The sequence below is a fragment of the Oncorhynchus tshawytscha genome, linkage group LG11 (assembly GCF_018296145.1).
Source record: "Oncorhynchus tshawytscha isolate Ot180627B linkage group LG11, Otsh_v2.0, whole genome shotgun sequence".
NCBI lineage: Eukaryota > Metazoa > Chordata > Actinopteri > Salmoniformes > Salmonidae > Oncorhynchus > Oncorhynchus tshawytscha.
Window position 1 is genome coordinate 51,901,353 of NC_056439.1, and position 20,000 is coordinate 51,921,352.

The window sequence follows — 20,000 nt, forward strand, 5'->3', positions numbered from 1 at the left end:
ATTTGACTGGGAATTGAATGGGATTTGACTGGGTATTGAATGGGATCTGACTGGGAATTGAATGGGATTTGACTAGGAATTTAATGGGAATTGAATGGGATCTGACTGGGATTTGAATGGGATTTGACTGGGTATTGAATGGGATCTGACTGGGAATTGAATGGGATTTGACTAGGAATTGAATGGGAATTGAATGGGATCTGACTGGGAATTGAATAGGATTTGACTGGGAATTGACTTGGAATTGAATGGGAATTGACTGGGAATTGGATGGGAATTGACCCCGACCCTACTAGCTGGTGCTGTGACCTGCTGGACTGTGACTTTCCTTTTCCTGAAACCTTCCTGTGTCCTTTTGGTGTGGTGGTGTCTGATTGGCTTCAGCAGGAATGATGGGATGGCTTGGTGCAGGCCAGTGATTGGCTATGCAGCATGCATGTCTTGCTCCCTGCTTCTCTGCCACCAATCAGGTGTTGGGTTGTTGGGTACTAGAGGGCAACCGGGGCATATGATTGGATCATATTTTAAGTAGTGGGTTCCAAAGCAGAACCTGACAAACTGGTAGGTAGCTAGTTTATACTTTTTCTATTACAAAGACTATATAATCATCAATGGTAATGGGTCAGACTGTTTGTTTCTCCAGGATTTGTTTTTGGACCATAAAAAGGATTTGATGAAACTCGAGGCTTGGAGACACTTGAAGCAATAACCGTCTACACATGTACATCAGTTACACACCCAACAATGATAATGATTTAATCCAATTAAAGCCATGCCGTTCAAAGACTACAAAACCTGTTTGTGTATAAGTATAAATCAAACAAAATGATTGGTCTTTTTTTATTGGTTGTTTTAAAATGGCTCCTGCTTCAGGAGACTGATCTAATAGCTGTAGTACTAGTTAGCAATTACTAATTATCATGTGACTTTCTCTGTCCAATAGCATGGCATTACTGTAGTAAGGTTGGTCAGAGTGGTATTAACCAATAGAATCTCTCCTCCCTGGGGTTCCCAAGGAACCTCTACAGGTATATAAAGTTCCGTTGTATTAGTATAGACCATACTATAGGTTAAATAGAAGAGTTAAAAAATATAATTTCTTAAATCACCAAGTTTTATATTTTTATAAATTCTGATATGACTTTAGCAAGTTGACCCTCGATACTGTGTATATAATATATTTCTTAAGGGACTAAGAGAATCACGTGGTTAACTCTGGGTTGTTTTTAGGTCGTCTACTCACCCGGCATTTCTTTACACACGTTGTCCCTTCTCTCTTCTTTCAAATGATGACCCCCCCCCAGACTCTCAAACAAGGTTGGGGTCAATTCCATTTCAATTCAATCAAGCAAGCCATGAGTAATATTGGAATTTGTAATCTCTGCTAACTTCCTGACTTGACTGAATTGAAATGCAATTGACCCCAACCATGCTCTGAAACTATATTTCCTTCAAACCGCACAAAGATTTTCATTGGTTTAGAAACACTCGGGGGCTGTCTTGTGTTCAAGCTGATCTATCTTTCTCCTGGGATCTGTAGAAACAAGCAACAAACATGAATAAATAAGATGATTTATAAATAATAATAATAATAATAAAAATATGCTTTACCAACCCTGGGGGCAACTGACTGCCTGGTTAGAAACCAACCATTCTATTCGAGCGGAGGACATGACAGTTCTAACCATCATAGGGTTCTTGAAGCCTCTAGTCTCAATACTGGACAAACCCTTCCATCCTGAATCTATTCTATTCTGCACATGCTCACTCTATTTCCTGTTTCCCTATGTTTGGCTTCTGCCCTGGTCTCTCTCTACAGCCCCGATGAGGACTCGTGTCAGAAGTTCATTCCCTTTATCGGAGTAAGTATCTTTCTCTTAGTGTAGACAGATCTGTTTATCGGAGTAGGTATCTCTCTCTTAACGTAGACAGATACATTTTCTTTATCCTGGAATTTGACCTAAAATAACTTGAAACCTCTTTCCCCAGATGGTGAAAGTTGGCATCGTGGAGCCGTCATCTGCAACATCAGGTGAGACATTAGTTGTGGACAATGTACCTATTGTCATTGCATGTTCTACCGTGTGATCAGTGAGAATGAGTTTCTATGTGATTCTGTAGTATACAGAGTGTTATAATATGATCCCACTTTATATTATCAGGTGACTCTGACGATGCATCCCCCATGGGGATGGTTTTCCACTCCTCCACCCCTCCTCAGGTGTCCCCTGCCCTGAAGGAAGCCTCACCCACCCCTCCCTCCTCCCCCTCCGTCAACACAAGCTTCAGTTCCTACAGGTACGTGTTCTTCCAGAGAATTGAATAGAAAATAAAAAAATATATAAAAAATAGATGTAATAGAACAATAAAATAGACTGTGAAAATTACTAAATTGGCAATTCAGCCACTTTAATCATGGGAATTGATGGGAAATTATGTAAATATATCACTAGCCACTTTAAACAATGCTACCTTATATAATGTTACTTACCCTACATTGTTCATCTCATATGCATACGTTGATACTGTACTCTATATCATCGACTGCATCCTTATGTAATACATGTATCACTAGCCACTTTAACTATGCCACTTGGTTTACATACTTATCTCATATGTATATACTGTACTCGATATCATCTACTGTATCTTGCCTATGCTGCTCTGTACCATCACTCATTCATATATCCTTATGTACATATTCTTTATCCCCTTACACTGTGTATAAGACAGTATTTTTTTTTTTTTTGGAATTGTTAGTTAGATTACTTGCTCGTTATTACTGCATTGTCGGAACTAGAAGCACAAGCATTTCGCTACACTCGCATTAACATCTGCTAACCATGTGTATGTGACAAATAAAATTTGATTTTATTTGATTTAATTGATGGTTTCATATATTGTACATTTAACTTGATCTTATTGTCTGTTTCTACCGATCAATTTGTTCCTTATTCTCTTCCTCCATCTGTGGTGTGATGTCTGCTGGGTGTTGTAGTTCTCCCCAGGGGGAGCTGATGGGACTACAGGTGGACTACTGGGTGGCTCCCTCCCCGGCTGACAGGAAAAGAGACGTGGAGAAAAGGGACTCGTCCTCCTCCAAGAACACTCTGAAGTGTACGTTCCGCTCGCTGCAGGTCAGCAGGCTCCCCCAGGCCGGGGCCCAGCCACAGCCCGCCATGTCCATGACTGTCGTCATGAAGGAGAAGAACAAGAAAGGTAAGGGCTTGTACTGATCGTACCAATGGAGGCTCCTCGGAGGAGGAAGTGGAGGACCGTCCTCCTCAGTGAATTTTTAAAAAAAGTTGAGAAATACTAAAAAAATTATCATTTATAGATAGAACAATACTAAATATATTCACGTCATCAAATAATTGATTAAAACACACTGTTTTGCAATGAAGGTCTAGAGTAGCCTCAACAGTCTGGTGAGTAGTTGACTCAAAAAGAGAATGACGAGTTGCACAGTAAAAAAACATTTTTTTTAAAGGTACATTTTTTTATTGAAGAAGCAAGACAGAGCTCGCTATATTTTTTCCACTTACCTACTCAAACACCCGGTTCAAACAGACAGAGATGCTATGTTAGCTAGCTGGCTATGGCTATCCGACAGACAGAGATGCTATGTTAGCTAGCTGGCTATACCTATCCGACAGACAGAGATGCTATGTTAGCTAGCTGGCAATGGCCATCCAACAGACAGAGATGCTATGTTAGCTAGCTGGCTATACCTATCCGACAGACAGAGATGCTATGTTAGCTAGCTGGCAATGGCCATCCAACAGACAGAGATGCTATGTTAGCTAGCTGGCTATGGCTATCCGACAGACAGAGATGCTATGTTAGTTAGCTGGCTATGGCTAACCAACAGACAGAGCTGCTATGTTAGCTAGCTGGCTATGGCTATCCGACAGACAGAGATGCTATGTTAGCTAGCTGGCTATGGCTAACCAACAGTCAGAGATGCTATGTTAGCTAGCTGGCTATGGCTAACCAACAGACAGAGATGCTATGTTAGCTAGCTGGCCATGGCTATCCGACAGACAGAGATGCTATGTTAGCTAGCTGGCTATGGCTATCCAACAGACAGAGATGCTATGTTAGCTAGCTGGCTATGCCTATCCGACAGACAGAGCTGCTATGTTAGCTAGCTGGCAATGGCCATCCAACAGACAGAGATGCTATGTTAGCTAGCTGGCTATGGCTATCCGACAGACAGAGATGCTATGTTAGCTAGCTGGCTATGGCTAACCAACAGACAGAGATGCTATGTTCGCTAGCTGGCTATGGCTAACCAACAGACAGAGATGCTATGTTAGCTAGCTGGCTATGGCTAACCAACAGACAGAGATGCTATGTTAGCTGTAAGCTTTTGGTTTTATTCATTTATTGCTGTTTGGCCCACCGGTGCTTGCTGTACACCTAAACTGCTTGCTGTACACTGTACTGCACGATTGTTGTGGTTTTATTAACTGGTTAGTTCTTGTAGCTAGCTATGTTGACTATGACGTGCTAGCTAATATGGTGACAACGATGTAGGCTGTGTGTAGCGGTTAGTGGTTATGGTATGAAGGTTTGGCGTGGAAATGTGTTTTTTTTTGCGGCCTGGCCACAGAAAGCTGTTGTGTTGTACACTGAAGGTGAGAGGAGATGTGACTGCTATTAAAAGTGAACTGTGGGATTGCCTTGATCAGGCGTGTAGTCATCGCACCGATTCTGTTTAAAAGCAAAGCGGGGATCAACTGAATTTGTCCAAGAGAAACTCTTGTTTGCAACTGATTGCATCCTATATCAGGCAAGATTCTCGACCTGTACACCTACATTGTAAACTTTAATTCATAGGCTAGGTTGTAGCAACCTCATGATGGGTACAGGGCAAATTCAACTATCATGTAGTAGCCGAAACCTATGGATGTTACATTGAGCTGGGTGAATGGAATATGAATGACGTTGTAATAGAAGGCCATGCTTCTAAAAGAATATATTTAAAAAAAATGAATTGGCCTCCCTCATCTTCAACGTCACCAACCGCCACTGGAACTTATTGTAGGTAACACTACCTTTTAAAGGGTTTGTTAAAATGTCTACTTTTAGTTTCCTTTCAATATATTTCCTACCTTTTTTAAAGCAGTATGTGGACAAGGAACGGGCTTCCATAGAGATTCTTTGGTTTTTGTCAAACAAACCACTGCAACAACAATAATAAACACTGCAACAACAACAACAAACACTGCAACAACAACAAACACTGCAACAACAATAACAATAAACACAACAACAATAACAATAAACACTGCAACAACAACAATAAACACAGCAACAACAACAATAAACACTGCAACAACAACAATAAACGCTGCAACAACAACAACAATAAATGCTGCAACAACAATAACAATAAACACTGCAACAACAACAATAAACACTGCAACAACAACAATAAACACTGCAACAACAACAACAAACACTGCAACAACAACAATAAACACTGCAACAACAACAACAACACCAATAAACACTGCAACAATAAACACTGCAACAATAAACACTGCAACAATAAACACTGCAACAATAAACACTGCAACAATAAACACTGCAACAATAAACACTGCAACAACAATAAACACTGCAACAATAAACACTGCAACAATAAACACTGCAACAACACCAATAAACACTGCAACAATAAACACTGCAACAATAAACACTGCAACAATAAACACTGCAACAATAAACACTGCAACAACAATAAACACTGCAACAACAACTTGAGTTTTCGCTCAAAACAAAATAAAGACCGATAGTTAATCGTCATGATTAGCGTTCGCATTTAAAGTTCGGAATCTGTCGTTATTAACTTTTACGTCTGACTCTTTCCGTTCCCTCTTTCCAGTCATGTTCCTGCCAAAGAAGACTAAAGACAAGGATGTGGAGTCTAAGAGCCAGGTGATCGATGGCATCAGTCGACTGATCTGCACTGCCAAGCACCAGCAGACCATGCTGAGGGGTAAGACTCCCTCCTAAGACTCCCTCCTAAGACTCCCTCCTAAGACTCCCTCCTAAGACTCCCTCCTAAGACTCCCTCCTAAGTCTCCCTCCTAAGACTCCCTCCTAAGACTCCCTCCTAAGTCTCCCTCCTAAGTCTCCCTCCTAAGTCTCCCTCCTAAGTCTCCCTCCTAAGTCTCCCTCCTAAGACTCCCTCCTAAGACTCCCTCCTAAGACTCCCTCCTAAGACTCCCTCCTAAGACTCCCTCCTAAGACTCCCTCCTAAGACTCCCTCCTAAGACTCCCTCCTAAGGTTGCAAAATTCTGGTCACTTTCCCAGGTTTTCCAAAAATCCTGGTTGGATGTCAGGAGGGAATAAGCAGGAAATCTGGGGAAAGTTACTGTAATTTTGCTGCCCTCCTACCTCCATGTTGTGTCCTCATTTCACTCATCATAGAGTTAAGGGTCTGCAACTGGCGGCCCAGGGGCCATATTTGGCCCCTTGTATTAGTGAGCCTGGTATTACATGAATTATGAAGAACTACTAATTCAACAAGTAAAGTTTTTATTTTATTTTTTTATTCTCTCTTTTCTTCCAGTGCTGATTGACGGCGTGGAGTGGAATGATGTCAAGTTTTTCCAGTTGGCGGCACAGTGGTCGTCACACGTCAAACATTTCCCCATCGGGATCTTTGGACACACTAAAGGGCCTTACTAGCAGGCCCCGCAGGCAGCAACTAGAACTAGTATCCATAGAGACCGTTACCACAGTAGCGACCGTTGCAACAGTAGCGACCGTTGCCACAGTAGCGACCGTTGCCACAGTAGCGACCGTTGCCACAGTAGCGACCGTTGCCACAGTAGCGACCGTTGCCACAGTAGCGACCGTTGCCACAGTAGCGACCGTTACCATAGACACTCATCTGGAACTGAGGACGACGCCCCGCTCTCATGTGCCAATAGCCTTTAACCTCCCAGCCCCGGGCTTTGCACTGCCCCGCCCCCCAGTCTGCACTGCCCCCCCCAGTCTGCTCTGCCCCGCCCCCAGTCTGCACTGCCCCACCCGCACATCATAGCCTGGTCCCAGGTCTGTTTGTGTTGTCTTGTCAACGATTTGCTTGACAATGACCTTAGGAGTTGGCAAGACAACACAAACGGATGTGGGACCCAATGTCTTAATTTAAGCTCCAGCTTTCCCTTGTGTTTTATGTTAATACGTTTCTGTGTGTTTGTTGTCTTCTGTATGTATATTATAAACCTTCCCAAGGCTGTCAAGGGGACATTTTGTTTTCTCACCAAGCTTTAAAAAAATAAAAACCTGCTGATGTTTTGGAAAAAAACCCAGCAGAAACCTAACGAAATAATAATTTGATAAATTAACTCATTAACTGCTAAAAAGCGAGTGCTCAACTTTTCGGCCCCCTCCCTCTCTTTTTTTTTTTAATGTGGCGAAGATGGATCGGTTCAAACACTTTGCCAGGCACAAATTAGCTAGATAACTCTTTGTTAAGATGACTTCGTAACCAAAGGCCCTGAAATGGCTGGTGGAGAAGGGAGGATGGAGGATGGTAGAGGATGACAACACAGAAGAGATTACTTATCTTGTAAGGCTGGAAGAAGGATGGATCTGGATCCTCAAATGAAATGACTTCAAGCCTAGACAGCCCTAGTCCTGGGGTGTATTCACTAGGAACTAAATAGAAACAAACGGAGAGGGACCTACCTGAATTTGTCCAACAGGAACTTTTGTTTCCATAACAAAACATTCTCCATTGTGAAACTTTTTTGCTACAGTGTGCACTAATGAATACTCCCCTAATGACAGTGGCTCCTGTAATAGCCGGCTACTGAGACTCTCTGCACTCATCGGATGTAGCCGGCCACTGAGACCCTCTGCACTCATCGGATGTAGCCGGCTACTGAGACCCTCTGCACTCATCGGATGTAGCCGGCTACTGAGACCCTCTGCACTCATCAGATGTAGCCGGCCACTGAAACTCTCTGCACTCATCAGATGTAGCCGGCCACTGAAACTCTCTGCACTCATCAGATGTAGCCGGCCACTGAAACTCTCTGCACTCATCAGATGTAGCCGGCCACTGAAACTCTCTGCACTCATCAGATGTAGCCGGCTACTGAGACCCTCTGCACTCATCAGATGTAGTCGACTACTGAGACCCTCTGCACTCATCAGATGTAGTCGACTACTGAGACCCTCTGCACTCATCAGATGTAGTCGACTACTGAGACCCTCTGCACTCATCAGATGTAGCCGGCCACAGAGACTCTCTGCACTCATCGGATGAAGACTGAAATGTGCAATAGAATTAGCCTGAAATCCAAACCTGTTTTGTGCTAACATTCCACACCTTGTACTCCATGTCATATGTTTGGCAATCACAAGGAGTGGCAAGGAGTGGAATGATGGCACAAACAGTCAGGTACCAGGCTACGATATACTATATACGTCCTGTACATCCAATCAATTAAATGTATATGCAACTCATCATTGAGATGGCACTGACCCGGCAATGACAAATGGTTGATGCATATCTTTCTCTCTATCCTGTCCCCTGTCCCCTTTCTCTCTCTATCCTGTCCCCTCTCTCTCTATCCTGTCCCCTGTCCCCTTTCTCTCTCTATCCTGTCCCCTCTCTCTCTATCCTGTCCCCTTTCGCTCTCTATCCTGTCCTCTCTCTCTCTCTCCTGTCCCCTTTCTCTCTCTATCCTGTCCCCTCTCTCTCTATCCTGTCCCCTGTCCCCTTTCTCTCTCTATCCTGTCCTCTCTCTCTATCCTGTCCCCTCTCTCTCTATCCTGGCCTTTCTCTCTCTATCCTGTCCCCTGTCCCCTTTCTCTCTCTATCCTGTCCCCTCTCTCTGTATCCTGTCCTCTCTCTCTGTATCCTGTCCCCTCTCTCTGTATCCTGTCCTCTCTCTCTATCCTGTCCCCTCTCTCTCTCCTGTCCCTCTCTCTCTATCCTGGCCTTTCTCTCTCTATCCTGTCCCCTGTCCCCTTTCTCTCTCTATCCTGTCCCCTCTCTCTGTATCCTGTCCTCTCTCTCTGTATCCTGTCCCCTCTCTCTGTATCCTGTCCTCTCTCTCTGTATCCTGTCCTCTCTCTCTGTATCCTGTCCCCTCTCTCTCTATCCTGTCCCCTCTCTCTGTATCCTGTCCCCTCTCTCTCTATCCTGTCCTTTGTCTCTCTATCCAGTCCCCTCTCTATCCTGTCCTCTCTCTCTGTATCCTGTCCCCTCTCTCTCTATCCTGTCCTCTCTCTCTCTCCCTCTCCCCTCTCTCGCTCTTTCGCTCTCCCCCTCTCTCTCTTCCCTCTCCCCCTCTCTCTCTTCCCTCTCCCCCTCTCTCCCCTTCTCCCTCCCTCCCTCTCCCCCTCTCTCTCCCTTTCGCTGTCTCCCTCTTCCCCCCTCTCTGTCTTTCCCTCTTCCCCTCCCTCTCTTTCCCTCTTCCTCCCTCCCCTCTCTACCCCCCTCTCTCCTTCGCTCTCATTCCATCCATCGTTCTACCCTATCCTGTTTCTCACAACAACCAAGACCAAACTCCTCTCGACACTCCACACACCTTCTGTCAGAATACTAGACCTATATTTAAACTTCAACTCACTCATCATCGGAGTCCTATATCTAGAGAGATGGGACATTGAGGTTTCTGCATTTGACATAACATGGCTGCCATAGAATGTTGTAGCGTCATCTCCCGATTCTAACATGACACGGAGAATTTTTAAACAATGATATGTCACTGAATGTCTAGAATTTAGAACAATAATTCAACCTTCTAAAAGTTGTCCCAACTCCACATATATATGGCTCTGCTCATTTGTTAAGAACCCCAACGCTCGGTCTGAACATTTAATAGACATCGCTTGCTGTGCGGTTTTGGAAGTATAAGGGCCTTATCTTTCATATCAGTGAGAAATAATGATTTTAAAAAAACAAAGGTTAAATTGATACACATCTTCAAAGGGTTAGTGTGCCCACACGGCCATATATAACCTGCTAGAAATGTGTTGTCACTGAAAAATACTGTTGCTGCAACTGTGTTCAAATCGGTTGAAACAGTGTACAGCAAGTAGAGGGATTTATGTTTCTAGAACCGTATCGCAATTGAGAATCGATTCACGTTTAGATGGGGGTATTTATTTGCCTGTTTTTGGCTGCCAGAGAAAGTCTACCTTTCCCAAAAACATAGATTAAATTTGCTTTGTGAAGCCTGGAATGATTTTCATGTTGAACTGGCAACTTGTAGTTCTTTCCTCTGTAAGGACATACATGTCTTAAGTTCTGTACTAGTGGATTGTATTGAATGTAGGGTTCCCTTAATTAAAATATGTAGCCTATTGTTAAAAAGACTACCACTGTAATCCCAATGTTGGGGATAATAAAACTAGACTCTTAAATGTCTGCTTTTGATTGACTTGATGTGATATTCATCTTTTGTTATTATTTGTGTTGTTTTTATCTAGGTGCAAATTTCAAGTGACAGCTAACCTAAATGTATTATGGGGAGGACGACTTTGCCTAAGTTAACAAGCTAACTGGGGGTTGATTTGCGGGACAGCTGGGGGGTTGATTTGCGGGGTCAGCTGGGGGGTTGATTTGCGGGTCAGCTGGGGGGTTGATTTGCGGGTCAGCTGGGGGTTAATTTGCAGGTCAACTGGGGGTTAATTTGCAGGTCAACTGGGGGTTAATTTGCAGGTCAACTGGGGGGTTAATTTGCAGGTCAACTGGGGGTTAATTTGCAGGTCAACTGGGGGGTTAATTTGCAGGTCAACTGGGGGGTTAATTTGCGGGTCAGCTTGGGGGTTGATTTGCAGATCAGCTGGGGGGTTAATTTGCAGGTCAACTGGGGGTTAATTTGCGGGTCAGCTTGGGGGTTGATTTGCAGATCAGCTGGGGGGTTAATTTGCAGGTCAACTGGGGGGTTAATTTGCGGGTCAGCTTGGGGGTTGATTTGCAGGTCAACTGGGGGTTAATTTGCGGGTCAGCTGGGGGGTTAATTTGCGGGTCAGCTGGGGGGTTAATTTGCGGGTCAGCTGGGGGTTAATTTGCGGGTCAACTGGGGGGGGTTAATTTGCGGGTCAGCTGGGGGGGGTTATGATGTTTGTGTCAGGCAGATCGAGAGGCTTGCAGCAGAGCAGGAAGCGACTGCTACAGAGCGCGCGCGGGGGGGGGACCTGCAATCAACGACGACATCAACAGCACTGCGGCTCGGGAATATCTTTCTTCACCATCATGTAGCTTCGAGACAGAACGATTGCAGATATACACTTCTATAATAGCTGGATATAATAGTGTGTCTGTGCATTGAGCAACATTTTAAAATCAAATAAAAATCCAAATTGGATGAGGAATCGCAAGCTGGCTAGGCTAACTGCTCCAGGAAAAATGAAGGAGGTGAAGGGTTGCGGTATGCGGTCCTCCGTGGGCTTTCTGTCCCAGAGAAGGCTCTTCGGTAACCCGCTGATGAAGGAAGAATTTCAGAGACTCCGGTTGGCAGGATGCACGAGCCTTTACAAGAAAGATATGCTGGGACATTTCGGGTGTGTCAACGCCATCGAGTTTTCCAACAATGGAGGAGAATACCTTGTGTCCGGTAAGTTAGTAGCTGTAGATCATCCTCTAGTTAGCCTAGTTGTTAGCCTAGCAGCTACTGTGTTGTTGACAGATTATAGCTAACTAGCTAAACTTGCACGTCAGTTTACAAGCTTAGTTGGCTGGTCGAGTCATCATAATGCACAGTTTGACTCTCTAGTCATCCATTTTCCCCTCAAAATGTAATTTGTCAATTACGAGCAAGGAAAATAATGAGATGTGCAGGTCATGTTTAAATAGGTAAAATAATTTTGGCTATCTAGGTTAGCATGCTATCCAGCTGACAGAACTAGCTAGCTACACAGTTCTGCATTCCTGCCCCTTCCTTTTGATATAGGCTGACATTAGGTACCGGTAGATAACTAGTTATCGTTTTAATAACATTATACAGTTAGCTAACTATGCAACTTTTAACCAGTCTTTTTCACTACTCCAGTTTTGGCGTAGAATAGGGAGAGTTTGGATTTAGAAGAGTAATGACTCTGGTGTGTTTCACTGCTGGTGGGCCTTGCAAGCTGAGGAAGCCCTTCAGAGCAATGGAACAACTTGGCCTGTGTTTACAATGTCTTGTCTGTCCACCCATCTCTTTCGATCTCTGTTCTCTTTCTTGCTCTCTCTCCTTCCCTCTCTTCCCATCTCTCTCTCCCCCTCCTTCCCATCTCTCTCTCCCCCCCTCCTTCCCATCTCTCTCTCCCCCTCCTTCCCATCTCTCTCTCCCCCTCCTTCCCATCTCTCTCTCCCCCTCCTTCCCATCTCTCTCTCCCCCTCCTTCCCATCTCTCTCTCTCCCCCTCCTTCCCATCTCTCTCTCCCCCTCCTTCCCATCTCTCTCTCCCCCTCCTTCCCATCTCTCTCTCCCCCTCCTTCCCATCTCTCTCTCCCCCTCCTTCCCATCTCTCTCTCCCCCTCCTTCCCATCTCTCTCTCCCCCTCCTTCCCATCTCTCTCTCCTTCCCTCTCTTCCCATCTCTCTCTCCCCCTCCTTCCCATCTCTCTCTCCCCCTCCTTCCCATCTCTCTCTCCCCCCTCCTTCCCATCTCTCTCTCCCCCTCCTTCCCATCTCTCTCTCCCCCTCCTTCCCATCTCTCTCTCCCCCTCCTTCCCATCTCTCTCTCCCCCTCCTTCCCATCTCTCTCCCCCCTTCCCATCTCTCTCTCCCCCCTTCCCATCTCTCTCTCCCCCCTTCCCATCTCTCTCTCCCCCCTTCCCATCTCTCTCTCCCCCCTTCCCATCTCTCTCTCTCCCCCTCCTTCCCATCTCTCTCTCCCCCTCCTTCCCATCTCTCTCTCCCCCCTTCCCATCTCTCTCTCCCCCTCCTTCCCATCTCTCTCTCCCCCCTTCCCATCTCTCTCTCCCCCCCCTTCCCATCTCTCTCTCCCCCCTTCCCATCTCTCCCTCCCTCCTTCCTTCCCATCTCTCCCTCCCTCCTTCCTTCCCATCTCTCCCTCCCTCCTTCCTTCCCATCTCTCCCTCCCTCCTTCCTTCCCATCTCTCCCTCCCTCCTTCCTTCCCATCTCTCCCTCCCTCCTTCCTTCCCATCTCTCCCTCCCTCCTTCCTTCCCATCTCTCCCTCCCTCCTTCCTTCCCATCTCTCCCTCCCTCTCTCCCCATCTCTCCCTCTCCATCTCTCCCTCCTTACCTCTCTCCATCTCTCTCCCTCCTTACCTCTCTCCCCATTTCCCTCCCTCCTTACCTCTCTCCCCATTTCCCTCCCTCCTTACCTCTCTCCCCATTTCCCTCCCTCCTTACCCCTCTCCCCATTTCCCTCCCTCCTTACCCCTCTCCCCATTTCCCTCCCTCCTTACCCCTCTCCCCATTTCCCTCCCTCCTTACCCCTCTCCCCATCTCCCTCCCTCCTTACCCCTCTCCCCATCTCCCTCCCTCCTTACCCCTCTCCCCATCTCCCTCCTTCCCTCTTTCCTTCCCTGCCACAGGAGGGGATGACCGCAGGGTGTTACTATGGAACATGGAGAGAGCTCTTCATGCCCGCTCAGCCAAGCCTCTCAAACTGAAGGGAGAACACCTCTCCAACATTTTCTGTCTGGCATTCGACAGCACCAACAAAAGGGTGTTTTCTGGGGGTCAGTGGACAAATCATCACCCATTAATCTGTCATTCAATCAGTTTCATTAGTTAGCATAGGGTAGGAATTCAGACACCAGGGTTTTAGTTAGCATAGGGTAGGAATTCAGACACCAGGGTTTTAGTTAGCATAGGGTAGGAATTCAGACACCAGGGTTTTAGTACGATAGGGTAGGAATTCAGACACCAGGGTTTTTCCTGGATCTAAATGGGGCTTAGGTGGTGGGGGCGTGGCCAATGGTGCATCGCTGACTGTAAATTTTAGAGGCCCTCCTGTTGGCTGCAGAGGTAGCATATCTAGGTCGAAACCACATTTCCTTCCCTGCTACACTTTCCCATGACTTATGCTGTCTGAGTGACTCAAACATAACATCATGTCGACAATTATTTCCCCCCTAAACATTTTTTAACATATGCACCCCAAAAAACACACAGGCCACCCACCCAAGACTTTTCTATGCAGGGAAAAACCCTGGACTTGAGTGATTTAGATCAAGGTTTGAGAGACGATCTGTGGGTGGTGGCTACTAGCCGGGTTCCAGATCTGTTTGTGCTATCTTGACAACTTCTTGTCACACATGCGAAGGCAGCGTTTTTAAGGTACCTTGGGATTGGGACACGCCAATGTTATAACGTCCTTCCTCCCGAAAAGGCAGCATTCTTGCCGATTGGAACACAGCCGTTGTCATGGCAAACACTGACCTACACATTGACCTGTTTGCCATAGCAATGACGTGTGTTTTTGGCACAAACAGATCTGGGCCTTAGGCTAGGTGACTACTACTAGCTATCCAGGGTTAGTGGTTCACTTGTTCTGTCGAGGGCTTGAGTTACCTGACCTCGGCTGTTTATAGAAAGTTATGTTCGGAGACCCCCCCCATTTGAATTGACAGCTAACACCACATACGTAACTAATTCAAAAAGCTGTGCCTAATCGTTTGTCTTAACCCGGTAAAGTTGATATATTTGTTGTGTTATGAGTAATATCACATACGGCAATGGAGAAAAACATGCCGTTGTTGACGTAAAGGATGTCGTATGTGTAGTTCCTGGAAAAGCTTATCAATGGTCTTATCTTTGAGTTATGAATGTGTCGTGTTGTCCTTCCTGATCTAGCTACCCTACTACCTTTTTGAAATGTAGTGTTTCTATCGGGATTCGTTTTGGCACGTGCTACCCCCTTTTTTATTCATGGTGAGGCAGGGTAGCCTAGTGGTTAGAGCGTTGGACTAGTAACCGGAAGGTTGTGAGTTCAAACCCCCGAGCTGACAAGGTACAAATCTGTCGTTCTGCCCCCTGAACAGGCAGTTAACCCACTGTTCCTAGGCCCTCATTGAAAATAAGAATTTGTTCTTAACTGACTTGCCTGGTTAAATAAAGGTAAAATAAAAAAAGTGTTTTGTCTCTTGTCTCAAAGGCAACGATGAACAGGTCATCCTTCATGATGTAGAACGGTGAGTATGTTTATTTAATTATTAGTCGTCAGCTGCATTGTGTATTTATTTATTTACTTAGGCCCATCACTTCTTTAAGAGTATAGGCCATTTTGACCACTCCTCTCCATCGCGGTCTGTTCTGGGCAGTCCTCTCCAGCTCCTTCTATATGGGGAGGCAAGGTAGCCTAGTGGTTAGAGCGTTGGATTAGTAACCGAAAGGTTGCTGGATCGAATCCCCGATCTGACAAGGTTAAAAATCTATCGTTCTGCCCCTGAACAAGGCAGTTAACCCACTGTTCCTAGGCCATCATTGTAAATATTTTGTTAATAATTTGTTCCTAACTGACTTGCCTGGTTAAATAAAGAAACAAATATGGCCGGTCCTCCTTGTATCTGCTGCAAGCTCTTATTCTCTTCAATGCTTTTCAATTAGAATAATGTGGAATTTGGTTTTACTTTGTGAATTGAAATGCAATTGACCCCAACCCAGCTCCCAACCCAGCTCTACAGGTGGTGGGCGTGGTGGGGGCGTGGCCAACAGTGCATCGTTAATATAATGGGGTGGTGTGGGGGCGTGGCCAACAGTGCATCGTTAATATAATGGGGTGGTGTGGGGGCGTGGCCAACAGTGCATCGTTAATATAATGGGGTGTGGCGGGGGCGTGGCGGGGGCGTGGCCAATGGTGCATCGTAAATGTACAATGACATTACAACTTCTCTCTGTCGGCGAGACACTAATGCAGACATCTGTTCCCATAACAACGATAGCTTACTACTTAGAATTTCAATACATTTCTTCTAAGTGGACATGTTAGTACGAATACATGGACATTGGAACGTAATTATTTTTTAAGAATAGCATGTAAAGATGTCTTGTTGTTTTTTTGAATGAAAAACCAAAACAACATTTCAACACCGCTGTATTCTGTCTCCAGAGGCGAGACTCTGAACGTGTTCCTTCACGACGATGCGGTGTACGGCCTGTCAGTCAGCCCCGTCAACGACAACGTGTTCGCCAGCTCCTCGGACGACGGACGGGTCCTCATCTGGGACACACGGGAGCGGCCGCACGGAGGTACCTAACGTGCATACGTACATACATATACAGGGCATTCGGGAAAGTATTCAGGCCCCTTCACTTTTTCCACATTTTGTTACGTCACAGCCTTATTCTAAAATGGATTAAATAACAAAAATATCCTCATCAATCTACACACAATACCCCATAATGACATCACAATACCCCATAATGACATCGCGCTACCCCATAATGACATCACAATACCCCATAATGACATCGCGATACCCCATAATGACATCACAATACCCCATAATGACATCACAATACCCCATAATGACATCGCGCTACCCCATAATGACATCGCTACCCCATAATGACATCACAATACCCCATAATGACATCACAATACCCCATAATGACATCACAATACCCCATAATGACATCACAACACCCCATAATGACATCACAATAACCCATAATGACATCGCGCTACCCCATAATGACATCACAATACCCCATAATGACATCACACTACCCCATAATGACATCACAATACCCCATAATGACATCACAATACCCCATAATGACATCACAATACCCCATAATGACATCACAACACCCCATAATGACATCACAATACCCCATAATGACATCACAATAACCCATAATGACATCGCTACCCCATAATGACATCGCTACCCCATAATGACATCGCGCTACCCCATAATGACATCGCGCTACCCCATAATGACATCGCTACCCCATAATGACATCGCTACCCCATAATGACATCGCGCTACCCCATAATGACATCGCTACCCCATAATGACATCGCGCTACCCCATAATGACATCGCGCTACCCCATAATGACATCGCGCTACCCCATAATGACATCGCGCTACCCCATAATGACATCGCGCTACCCCATAATGACATCGCGCTACCCCATAATGACATCGCGCTACCCCATAATGACATCGCGCTACCCCATAATGACATCGCGCTACCCCATAATGACATCGCGCTACCCCATAATGACATCGCACTACCCCATAATGACATCGCACTACCCCATAATGCCAAAGTGAAAACAGATTTAATAGAAATGTTGGCAAATGTGTGTGCATATGTATGTATATATATATATATATGACACCTTATTTACATAAGTGTTCAGGCCCTTTGCTCTGAGACTTAAATTGAGCTCTGGTGCATCCTGTTTCCATTGATCATCCCTGAGATGTTTCTACATCTTGACTGGAGTCCACCTGTGGTAAATTAATTTGATTGGACATGATTTGGAAAGGCACACACCTGTTTATATAAGGTCTCGCAGTTCACAGTGCATGTCAGAGCAAAAACCAAGCCATGAGGTCGAAGGAATTGTCCGTAGCGCTCCGAGACAGGATTGTGTCGAGGCACAGATCTGGGGAAGGGTACCAAAACATTTCTGCAGCATTGAAGGTCCCTTAGAACACAGTGGCCTCCATCATTCTTAAATGGAAGAAGTTTGGAACCACCAAGACTCTTCCTGGAGCTGGCAGCCCAGCCAAACTGTGCAATCAGGGGAGAAGGGCCTTGGTCAGGGAGGTGACCGATGGTCACTCTGACAGAGCTCCAGAGTTCCTCTGCGGAGATGGGAGAACCTTCCAGAAGGACAACCATCTCTGCAGCACTCCACCAATCAGGCCTTTTTGCTAGAGTGGCCAGATGGAAGCCACTCCTCAGTAAAAGGCACATGACAGTCCGCTTGGAGTTTACCAAAGGCACCTAAAGACTCTCAGACCATGAGAAACAAGATTCTCTGGTCTGATGAAACTAAAATTGAACTCTTTGGCCTGAATGTCAAGTGTCACATCTGGCAGAAACCTGGCAAACTCCAAGCAGGTGGTCTCCCTAAGAAAAACCCTGGAACGAGTAGGCCTGTCCAAACCTTTTGATTGGTACTGTATATACAGAAGAATCAACAAGAAGTGGGACACAATCATGAAGTGGAACGACATTTATTGGATATTTCAATCTTTTTTAACAAATCAAAAACTGAAAAATTGGGCGTGCAAAATTATTATTGCAAAATTATTATTATTATTGTCGTTCCACTTCATGATTGTGTCCCACTTGTTGTTGATTCTTCACAAAAAAATACAGTTTTATATCTTTATGTTTGAAGCCTGAAATGTGGCAAAAGGTCGCGAAGTTCAAGGGGGCCGAATACTTTCGCAAGGCACTGTACATACACACACACACACATACATACTTAATTTACCCTACTACACCATTTACATGTGGTTACAAATTAGTTTCAGATTAACGAGTTGATCTCGGACCAGTGGCGTTTTAAACATCGAGGGGTAACATGATGACACCAGGAAATAACTGACACGATGCGTTCTGCTGACTCGGTGGTTCCGCACACAGAGTGTATTGCTCAGGCCTTTCCTGTCAAACTGTGCCCTACTTGACCCACTTCCATACGAGTACTGTTCGTCTCGATGCAGACAGTCGGTGGCGTTTTTGAAGAAGATCAGGGCCGGTTTCCTGTGCGACCCAGATTAACCTTCTCCTGGACTAGAACGCATGCCCTTAAGGGAGACTCCATTTTGAGATAGCTTTTAGTCCAGGAATAGGCTTAATCTCTGTCCGGAAACCAGCGTCAAATTAAAGGAGTCTTAATCTGGGGTACTTCCCAGGTACTTCCTGTATTCATTGTAATTCTTTAACTGGTAGACCTATATCAGGAGACTGATCTCAGTGTATTACAGTATATGCAACATCTTGCATTAGGCTTCCTACCATCAATAACCATGAGAGAAAACATTTTATTGTAGTTTGCGCTTCAAGAGCAGAATCTTACCATACCTAATGTCCTCCTGTGTTCTAGAGCCCTTATGTCATTGACTGAATATTTACAACAGCAGACTGTTTTCAGAGTATTACTGTATATAAAGCTATAGTTTCAGAGTATTACTGTATATACAGCTTTGTTTTCAGAGTATTACTGTATATACAGCTATAGTTTCAGAGTATTACTGTATATAAAGCTTTAGTTTCAGAGTATTACTGTATATACAGCTATATTTTCAGAGTATTACTGTATATACAGCTTTGTTTTCAGAGTATTACTGTATATACAGCTATAGTTTCAGTGTATTATTGTATATGAAACATGCAATAGGCTTCCCCTTGATCAACAACCATGTCATCTGAGTTAAATCCATGTCCATCCCGGTTGTATTCCAGAGCCCTTCTGTCTGGCCAACTACCCATCAGCCTTCCACAGTGTGATGTTCAACCCGGCAGAGCCCCGACTGCTGGCTACAGCCAACTCCAAGGAAGGGGTGGGGCTGTGGGACATACGCAAACCTCGCACGTGAGACAACATGGCCGCCGTTAACTGTCACTCTCAGAAACTTCAGCAACCTTTTTTTTCCCCCACTCTTTAATAACTCTTGAGAACTTTCAGGCTGTAATCCAGCGTCTGTCTGACCCAATTTGTCCACTAGAGGGCGCTGTTATTTTTATTATTGAGTCATTGCTTTTAGTGCTGCAACGGTATATAACCGTGCCACAGTCAAATCACGATACCAACGTTTTAGAACACCGTAGTACCGTTTATACGTTACTACCGACCTTTTCTAGCCCTGTCTATCTAAAGAACGTTATGAAGTGTCAATTAAGTCTGTTGTGTTTATAGAGTCAGTTGAATATAAGCGAACGGCCGCTAGTCTCTTGTATGAGCCGGTCCAATAATATCCACAGCACTTTCATGCTTATATCACGTGTGGCAGCTACTCATGAGATGTGCTTCAAAAGTATCATTCATATAGGCCTCGTGTTCCCCTAACTATATATAAAATAATATATATCT

General features: G+C 45.0%; 2 protein-coding genes across 12 annotated transcripts in view; both read left to right on the top strand.

The window, feature by feature from the left end:
- Nucleotides 1-7,004, top strand: part of pacs2 (phosphofurin acidic cluster sorting protein 2) — a 138,926-nt gene extending 131,922 nt beyond the window's left edge. For all 11 annotated transcript variants that reach the window (XM_042330312.1, XM_042330306.1, XM_042330304.1 and 8 more), the window contains 6 exons: nucleotides 1,820-1,862; nucleotides 1,990-2,032; nucleotides 2,163-2,298; nucleotides 2,999-3,219; nucleotides 5,894-6,007; nucleotides 6,585-7,004. In XM_042330312.1, the coding sequence (XP_042186246.1) occupies nucleotides 1,820-1,862; nucleotides 1,990-2,032; nucleotides 2,163-2,298; nucleotides 2,999-3,219; nucleotides 5,894-6,007; nucleotides 6,585-6,703 (676 nt within the window). In that variant the 3' untranslated portion in view covers nucleotides 6,704-7,004. The remainder of the gene's footprint in view (nucleotides 1-1,819; nucleotides 1,863-1,989; nucleotides 2,033-2,162; nucleotides 2,299-2,998; nucleotides 3,220-5,893; nucleotides 6,008-6,584) is intronic.
- A 4,115-nt stretch (nucleotides 7,005-11,119) lies between these two features.
- The window catches only part of dcaf5 (ddb1 and cul4 associated factor 5), a 24,953-nt gene continuing 16,072 nt past the window's right edge, over nucleotides 11,120-20,000 (top strand). Inside the window, exons 1-5 of the mRNA XM_042330315.1 lie at nucleotides 11,120-11,595; nucleotides 13,527-13,673; nucleotides 15,092-15,128; nucleotides 16,046-16,185; nucleotides 19,373-19,502. Of these exons, the coding sequence (XP_042186249.1) occupies nucleotides 11,346-11,595; nucleotides 13,527-13,673; nucleotides 15,092-15,128; nucleotides 16,046-16,185; nucleotides 19,373-19,502 (704 nt within the window). The 5' untranslated portion in view covers nucleotides 11,120-11,345. The remainder of the gene's footprint in view (nucleotides 11,596-13,526; nucleotides 13,674-15,091; nucleotides 15,129-16,045; nucleotides 16,186-19,372; nucleotides 19,503-20,000) is intronic.